Source organism: Sinocyclocheilus anshuiensis, unplaced genomic scaffold (genome assembly GCF_001515605.1).
Source record: "Sinocyclocheilus anshuiensis isolate Anshui unplaced genomic scaffold, SAMN03320099.WGS_v1.1 scaffold1053, whole genome shotgun sequence".
Classification (NCBI taxonomy): domain Eukaryota; kingdom Metazoa; phylum Chordata; class Actinopteri; order Cypriniformes; family Cyprinidae; genus Sinocyclocheilus; species Sinocyclocheilus anshuiensis.
Genome location: NW_015555711.1, coordinates 1551693 through 1561214, shown reverse-complemented (window position 1 = coordinate 1561214; position 9522 = coordinate 1551693). Strand labels below are relative to the sequence as shown.

Genomic DNA, 9522 nt, shown 5'->3' with positions numbered 1-9522 from the left:
CAGCCCCCGGGCGGGAGCCAGTACTGGCTAAGAGTACCATTTTGGTTGGTGTCATATATATATATATATAAAACTTACACTTACTCATACAGAATTACAACTTCTAAAATATGTATTAAAGACTCCTTCCAGTTTTGATATAAAACCTAGCCAGTACTAGTCTTGTTCGCTAAATTAAAAAAAAAAATATATATACTTACACTTACTTATACAGAATTAAACCTTCTAAAATATGTGTATTAAAGACTCCTTCCAGTTTTTATATAAATCCAGAGCTTTGAATAATTTGTTTTTCCACAAAATGACATTGTTACCTTAAAATCCTTAAGATGGCATCTACTTCCAATTAAAATAAAATACATATTTTACAGTGTCCTTGTTAAGTCTACATGTACTTATGCATGTCAACTAAATATGTCACCTTTACAAAGATTAAGGGTTTGGCCCTTACTCCATTTCTTGTCATGGCATCCCCATAACATCCATATGTGCTCCTATATGAATGATATTAGAATTTATTTGAAAAAAATAAAAATTCCAGGAGCTTCCTCAAGTAAGCGTACCCTAAAAGAGGGACAGACTGACAGAAAGAGAGACAAAAAGGGGAACAGACAACGGCACGTATGATTATTCAGACAATCTCAGACTGATAACATGAATGGTAACTCTGGTAAATGTTAACATTTGGAACATACCTTTGGAAGAATTTGTTTGCATTCGGGCCTGCTCTTTTCTTCCCCCATCTATGTCCAAAGTGAGCAGCAGCCATCTTTTGATGAACTTTTAAATCTCTCCATCTGATGCACTGCCAGTACTTGCATTTCTTTGCACTGACTGAAAAAAAAAAAAAGACCAGTGGTGTCAAACTCAATTTCTGTAGGGCCGCAGCTCTGCACAGTTTAGCTCCAACCAGCTCCAACTCACACCTGCTTGGAAGTTTCTAGTAATCCTGAAGACCTTGTGAAAAAAATAAAAATTCCAGGAGCTTCCTCAAGTAAGCGTACCCTAAAAGAGGGACAGACTGACAGAAAGAGAGACAAAAAGGGGAACAGACACATGACACGTATGGTTATTCAGACAATCTCAGACTGATAACATGAATGGTAACTCTGGTAAATGTTAACATTTGGAACATACCTTTGGAAGAATTTGTTTGTATTCGGGCCTGCTCTTTTCTTCCCCCATCTCTGTCCAAAGTGAGCAGCAGCCATCTTTGATGAACTTTTCAATCTCTCCATCTGATGCACTGCCAGTACTTGCATTTCTTTGCACTGATTGAAAAAAAAAGAAAAGATCAGTCGCAATACCATAGACCAATGGTGTCAAACTCAATTCCTGGAGGGCCACAGCTCTGCAGAGTTTAGCTCCTACTCACACCTGCTTTGAAGTTTCTAGTTATCCTGAAGACCTTGATTAGCTGGATCAGGTGTGTTTGATTATGGTTGGAGCTAAACTCTAGCACTGTGTCAGCAAACTCACAATTATAGCTTCATTATAAATAAACATTACTTTGATATTATATGTGTAGAGCGGTTTATTAAAATATTATGTTAGATTATCAAATGTTTACTCACCAGTGTATTAAGTTCTTCTGGTCTTTTGACAATTAGCAGCACAAAAAGCCCGTCAGGTTTTGTCATTAGATGTCAAAGCTAGTGCGCATGTCTTGAAACTCATATAGCAAAAATAATGTTAAAGTTCCCTTAACCACTTTAAGCTTGTTTCATTATATTAATTAAATCATTAATTTCCAAATGTAGTTAAAGAAAAAAAAAGAGAATGTTGGATAAAAATACACTAAAAAAATACACTAAAAAAAATAACATAACGAGGGCAGGTAAAAGATATGTTTAAGTTTAAGTGTCACTGCTACATACTATTTACCACATTGTAAACTGAGACCCCCAGCACTCAACCTAAACTGGTCTGGGTATGCATGCCCATATCTCAGCCAAAATCAGACCAGCACTTATGGTCCATAATCGGGCCGAATGTGGCTAAATGTGCCATGTCTCAGTGCAAATCGGGCCAGATCCGCACATCCAAAGCCTAGCCATATCTGGCAACCATTACTGGGCCGGAGCTGGCTCACTTTTGGTGAGCCGAGACTCAGCCGCAATTGGCCCGATTGCGCTGGCTACCTGGGATATCTTGTGTGCGGTTTCAGATTCTGAAAGTTTTGTGCATATGAACCCATGACTTTCTCTGATTCACATATTCGTTTACATGTGCATAGGTGTATTCTGAACAAAAATCGCCACATTTGTAAAAGCCACTGTAAAAAATGCCACCAGAGCTACTGCAAATGCTGTTTTTTCAGTATATACGTAGCAAATATTCAATCTCCTTCATGTATCAGTTTATTCGGCATATAAAAACATATGCAACAAATCACTGCATGTGCGCAAGTTATTGGTGTACCAAATTAAGAAAGTATTCAAATGTAAGCATTTACATGGCTAAACATTTTTCAAACACCTTGTTTAAGTTCTACACAAGATTGTTTCTCCTCTGATTAAGGTGGATGCATGAAGGCTTTTTTTCCTAGTATAACTTAGCCATCAATTCCAATTACAAACTGATTATTTTGTTGCATGTAAATGTAGTTAAGATGAAGTTTCCAAAGACAAAGTAACTTATCATCACAGTAAACAGAATTTATTTATTTTTTCCAAGCAACTTATAAATAAGTGTTCATTACATTACAGATACTGGTACCAGATAGATAATTTTGGACTCTTAAAAGCATGAAATAATTTTTTTTGTTCTGCTGTCTTCCACGTCACAGCAATCCAAATTTAAGTCAACCAGCATTTTTATGAAGCCATTTTTCCTGCAGCTTCAAAATCACATGGTATTTAAGTGCTCAAGTGATTGGCCAGAGCCGAACCCACATGAGCAAACAGGGTGGAAATCAAATCACATACTGTTGGGGGTTCCTGTGCCAGCCAAGCCACTACCATTGCTATGAATGGGAACAATAACACAACATAGCTTTCTCCAGGTATCATAGACCTGCTTGGTTGAGACAAGTTGTACTAGGTTTGATAACTGATTTGGTCTGTGGACGGAAAGTTTCACAGAAATCGAATTCTCTCGCTCAGACACACTTTAAGTAATGGGCATGTGGCATTCTCCCTCTTTCAGTGCCGCTAGTGTGTGTGTGCAGACACTCAGACTGCCTCTGCAGTAAGAATGAACAGACTCTTTCACAACGCCTCTGTTTCTCTGTGGGAACAAAACAATCACACGGAGGGCCATTGCCGACCGAACCATGAATCAGCCCTGTAGATCCATTTCATTAACGCAATTAATTACTTTTAAACATTCAAATCAGTCCCACTCTTTCTTCTCCTCTATCCATCCATCTATTTCATCTATCTATCCATTGTTCTATCATCAGGAAAAAATGATCAGGCAGGACTGAGGGAGAGCTTGAAAAAGGGGGCGAGACATCTGTCAATCAACGCATACAGGAAGAACCAGCCGAAGAACAGCAGAGTCCTGGTAGAAAGTTCGGAGATGGTACTAAAGTAGCTCAGTTTACATGTATTGTATGAATTGCTCTTACTATGGAATAAAAAAATACGCGTTATTTTGTTTTCAGAATTGTGATTTGTTTAGCACTTCTCGGCCACCGTAGGAAAGGGATTTGTCATTTTTTATTTTTTGGCTGACTCAAGCACTGGGACTGACTGCTGAGGATGGAGTTCTGCGCTCATTTGAATTGCAAAGAAAAGAGAGACCGTCATTTGCTCAAACTTCCATTTAATCCCTTACAGAGGAGCAGGTGTTTGAAACGCTCTGAGGCTGAACACTGTCATGTTTATGTATTCAGTGTAAGTGTGTAATCTCTTCCATGTTTCAATCAGTCCTTTAATGTTATTAATTTCATTGTATAATGAGCCTGTCAGGTCTAATTTCATCCTCCTTCAGGGAAAATAAAAACATGGGATTTCTTGTTATGTGCCGTTTGCGCACACCTATATTATGAAGATGGATGAAGAGTGCTGCATTTCAAAGCCATCATTCACTCCTGTGAATCTGGAATACTCTACAATTCCAAGAAACAGAAAACAAAGAACTTGTGACTACAATGAGGTGCATAAGTGTGCATAAGCGTGATTACTTCAATTACATAACTCCAAACTGGTTATAGACAGAATCTACCAGTGTACAACATGTGAAAACTAATTCAGACTAATCCATAAGAATATTAGCATCATTTTTATTCTGGACTCCATAAAGAAGCTGAAACACTGGCAAATATTCTGTGCTTCTGTAGACTTAATGAAAGGGAACACTATTTAACAATTATGTTTAAATGCATTCACAGTTTGGGTTAATGACACTTAAAACTGTCTGGGGAAAAAAAATCTATTCATTTTTGTTGTTAAGGACATAATTATTCTGTTTGACCAATATGGTTGCACGTTTGACCAACTGCAGGTTTTTGTACACTTTTGTTGAATTTTGTCACACAGTAAATTGTCTTGAGATGTCAGGGTGAGTGCGTTCCTAGTTAAAATTATCAGTTTATTGACATGATGCTGATAAACAAATATTAATGTATGGAATTAGCCTAATTAATGTATGAATGCTCCACAATTACATGCTGGTTAAATATGTATATACACCATTTAGAAGTGTAACTAAATATTTTTGTTTGCCTTTCTCTCTCTGCAGTGATTCATTTTTGAAAGAATCCTTTAGAGAAACTGGATAAAGGAAGGTTTTGGAGTGTGGATGAAAGCTAATGAGGGCTAGGGAGGAGTTCTTTGAGAGGGAGGGAGACAGTAGGAGGAACAGAAGTAGCCCAACCAAATTATGTTTAGTGCTCGAACCAGATCAGAGAATATACTGAGACATAACAGACAGAGCATGAGAAAGACATATAGACGCACTTTGCTATTCTGTCTGAAAGCCGAAAGGATAGTAGCGCATTTAACTCTGTAGGTAAAATGAGCTTTGACTGACAGAACGTTATTTTTTGGCAACAGTCCTTTATATTTTACATAATTCCCAAACAAAGTTACAATGGTAGACGGCGGATATCTAAAACAGATTGAGTGTCAACATAGAAGGCGTGGACGTGGCATGGACAGAGCATTATATGGCTTAGTTCGTGAAGAAAACGGTGGATTATATCGCAAAGTGCAATACTTCCAGTGAAGAAACGGAGCTGCCTGACGGTAAGTGCTGCTAATCAATCAGCGCTCACATATAGCGCTTTCTGCTCTCGCGCACCACTCACTCACGTGCTCCCTTCAGGCGCTACAATGTCAAACGACTTTAATGTTGAATACATTCAAATATTTGGTTACTATTATATATTGAGTTTCAACCACTTAAACGATCCTGATTTTCCAGTGTTTAAGTAATACAAACTAAAGTGATACAAGCATGTATTAACTATAAATATTGTAGCCTACCTTTTCCAAATGATCCGAGGACCAACAAGGTGAATCGCAAATGTATTTTTAATGTTAACCCCCAAAAATGTATCTATTACGTCAAGTATTTTCTTACTTTAGAGACATGAGGCAAGACAAAGATAAAAGAACATTAATTCACGAGTTCACACTTACATATCATTAGCTGAAGTATAGTAATGCGTATTTGGCGTGCTGTCCGGGGAAGGGCTCCGAGCTCGGGAACGGCCCGAACCCAGAGTAGCCTATCCCCCCCGCATAAGCGTACTTAGAACTCGAAGTGAGCAGATGGAGGGATGCTGATAAACCGTCGATGGAGAGAGGTAAGTCTACTGTATTTATACCTCTTGGTGTTGATTAACTTGAGTGCGCTCCTCTTGTGATAATTAGGCTAAGTATCTGACGTGCTCCTCCCGAACTTTGTTAATAAAACATAATTTAATGTGTCTATCCGGCAAAAAACACGTGGAGATCGAGCACTTAGTGATTTCTGAATTTATGACTTTTAAAATGTTCGTAATTTAAAGAGGAAGATAATGTAAAATAGGCCTACTACAGTTTAAAAAAACCTGTTAATTGCTTAACTAAGTTACCTTAAATTACTGTAAAAATATAACGAAATATGAGTTATCCTACCTTATAATCTATGATGACAACATATTTTTTGTTAAAGCAACCTATATATTATATAACATAACAACCCATATATCAAAATATTGTTAAAATGTGCATAAAATCAGTCACCTGATAAACAGTAAAATAACGTTCCCAGAATTCCCTGTGTGATGCATCACATTTAATCATAGGCTATTTTTTTTTTTTTTTTAAGTGTAGGTAACATTTGATATTGCTTAGTTATTTAGTGTATCGAATGTCAAGTGTGTTACCCTAAAAGTGTTTTGTGTTTATGTGGATAATATTGTGCACATTGTGAATGCTCATGGAAAACTTAATGAGCTTTATTTCATTGTGTAATGTTTTAATAGTTCAAGTAGTTTGCTATATTATTAACTGTATTATACAGCCACCAAAATGCCTGAAATGAAATGCCTCGCTGTCATCGCTTTTTCTGAATTTCTGGCGATGATATAGCTGCCAGGTTTTGATAATACATCTAATCAGGATTTTTTTAGAGTGAAGAATATGGGCAGAATATGCATGGAGCCCATTAGATTGAAGGTTAAATCATAGTTCAGATGTCAATTCAGAGTCATCTACAATGTTGAAATAATTAACTTTAGAACACAATGCAATATAAAATATTTCATAAAATTATTGCACTTCATTGCATTTTGAGTTAAATGCCCATTCGGTCCAGTGAATTTTGATGGCTGAGGTCAGCATCATCCTCATGTACACACACAGGAGCCTGTGTGTTTCAGAGCAATGCTAATTGCCCTTGATGCTTTTCATTTTCCACTTAATTATAAGATTCGAAAATGCTTTACAGTCTTTCATGAAAAGCTTTACCCATGGCTGCTGAGTCACTAGACATTTGGTCATTGTGATTATGTGGGGCGGTCACATTTATGATTGATTGACTTATAAATGATTTTGTAAACAGGAATTTAGGCTTAAATTAATGTATGTAGGCTTACAAATAGATTACATGCATTAATCCAGAGAAGAAAAAGTTAATGCAGTGACTCATTAAAATCTTCAGAGCATCGCATGCTTAATTGTTCAGGATTTAGAAAACAAAAGTAGCTATGCAATGGAACCTGTTAACGCTGCAAAACTGGAATCCCAGTCATCTTGAATAAACATGGGTGACCTGCTTTTGTTGAAACCTTACAAAGCTTCATGAATCTGTGGACTAAGAAAAATGACTAGGTAAAGTTAGTTGCCCACAGCTGTTCCAAATTTCAGTGTGTTTACCAGAGTTAGGTTCATGCCTCAGAAGTTAATGTGCCTCCCAAAGAACTTTGAAATCATGGACAGAATCCTGTTATAAGTAAACAAACACACAGCGTCTCTCTGTGAACCTGAGAGCTTTCAAAGTCCATTGATGCCTGATGATGTATTCGCTTATGCTTCCCTTGTTGCGTATGGTCCAGACTATGCAGACTAAAGCAGGATAACAGGGTATGGACTGTTTGCTCATATTGTTTTTGCAGTTTCGGTTGTGTTATTTTCATTTTTTCAAGGTTTCAGTTTGCATTTAAAGACTGATCTGTTTAAACAGGCATATATGTGATGAGTAAATGAGTAAATGTGGAGTCATTTACTCAAGTCATTAGTGCATGAACCAATTCCCAAGATCTCCATGTCTTCATTCTCACGCACACCCATTCATGCATCATGTATACAATTTGTACCTACCTGAAAAGACTCTAAATTAAATATCTGCAAAAAAAAATAAAAAAAAAATTGTTCTATACCTCACTAAACTATACTGTACTAAAATGTCTGTCAGGGTTGGAGGAATGCGGGTTTGTTTTTGGGAGGTACTCTGGGGTTCTGATCCGAGTGCAGAACAGAGCTGAAACATGAAAGGACAAACAGACAGTGGGAATGGGTTAGATAAACAAAAGCTTTAACAGATGAAAATAGGCGGATCACTCAGTCATCCTTCCTGTGGTGTGGCTGTTTTCCTGTGATTGACAAAGATGTAAAATAAAGGAGCGAGATGTACTTGCAAGTGTTTTTTTAGAAACAGCAAGAATATTTAATAAAAGCCAAGACTATGTAGAATTCTTTTTTTTTTTTTTGATATGTGTACAGTTCAAACCAAACAACTATTGGAAATGCTTCTATTTTGCATTATTTTCTTCTAATTCACATTTGATTACTGGCCCAAAAAATAAGGTGCAGAATCTGAAATATTTCTTATTAATTGTAGCTACATCATAACTTTTCTTGTTTTTCATTTTTTAAAAACCTCAAACTTTCAAATGACTTTCAGGCTTCAATGGGAAAAATACAGATTTTAAAGTGGACCCCACAGTATGTGACTGGCAGACAGCTACTTATAATAGAAAGGAGACACACAAGTGATCTGCTGCCGTCAATTGACACTTTCTTTTCAATCCCTCTATTCTTCCCTATCATCCCTTTAAAGATAGGGATGCTGCACTACACAGTAGCTTCTCCTGCTGTGAGGCATTCCTGGGAGACGTTCATAAATTAGGGATTACTTTCCATACATGTCTTTTTCACCTAGTCCACCAGACACGCACGCACACAGATTCCAGTGTAGCCACATAATGCTCTCCTCTGATGTGCTGACGTACATTGATAAATTCCTCATCAGCACTTCATCACCGCTCAGTGTGAGATCTGGCCTCTCAAACTCAGCGGCAGAAGGCTTAAAGAAACCATCCTGGTCGACCATCTAAGCCTATTTTCTATTTTCAATATGAATATTATGCAATGTAGTCTTTGCTGCACAATTAACTTGTAAATTTATATAACACATTTAAATTGTAAATTGAATTTATTAGGCCATAGTGATGTCTGTGGTGCTGGAGGTAAGACTTTGGTTTCCAGTATCCACTAGGTCATACATAAATCATTGCTTTTTCACTGTTTAATTGTTATTGTGAAAGTAGTTTTCTGTCTAAAAAAGCTCACAGACCAATTGACCCTTCGCTAGCCCGGCATTAAAGACATTAGTGACTATTTCTACCTTAGCAACTGTTGTCATCTGCTATGTTCTCAGTCAAGCTTTTGCTCTGTTCTTATGTAAGTCTTTGAGGATTTGTGTTTTATCTGTTTTAAATGCAATTTAAAGAAATTCTACTAAAATACAGAAAACATAAAAATGTTTTCATTGAAATAATGAACCATAAGTTAACATTAGAAACAGCAACACAACCCACTATAATGCTGACCACAAAACCTAAGCAAAAAACAAGCTTTGACAAATTTCAGTTCACCATTATCATATCATGATATGAAATGTTTCTGATTTGAAATATAATACATTTCTGAAACATATACAACACACACACACACACACAAAGATTCTTGCCAAAGTGTATTTCACATGTATGTTGTAAACAGTGTGGCTTAAATAAATGTTTTTCCAAAAAAATAAAAAATTTAATAATTATATATATATATATATATATATATATATATATATATA

General features: G+C 36.6%; 1 protein-coding gene across 2 annotated transcripts in view; it reads left to right on the top strand.

Moving 5' to 3' along the window:
- Positions 1-4817: 4817 nt before the first annotated feature.
- Positions 4818-9522, top strand: part of LOC107672000 (vasopressin V2 receptor-like) — a 21651-nt gene continuing 16946 nt past the window's right edge. Inside the window, exon 1 of one of the 2 annotated variants that reach the window (XM_016465030.1) lies at positions 4818-5192. Coding sequence is in view for 1 of the 2 variants with exons in the window: in XM_016465029.1 (XP_016320515.1) it covers positions 5729-5755 (27 nt within the window). In the remaining variant the exon portion in view is untranslated. Of the gene's footprint in view, positions 5193-5701; positions 5756-9522 lie in introns of those variants that run through there. The other variant, XM_016465029.1, reaches the window with a different exon arrangement.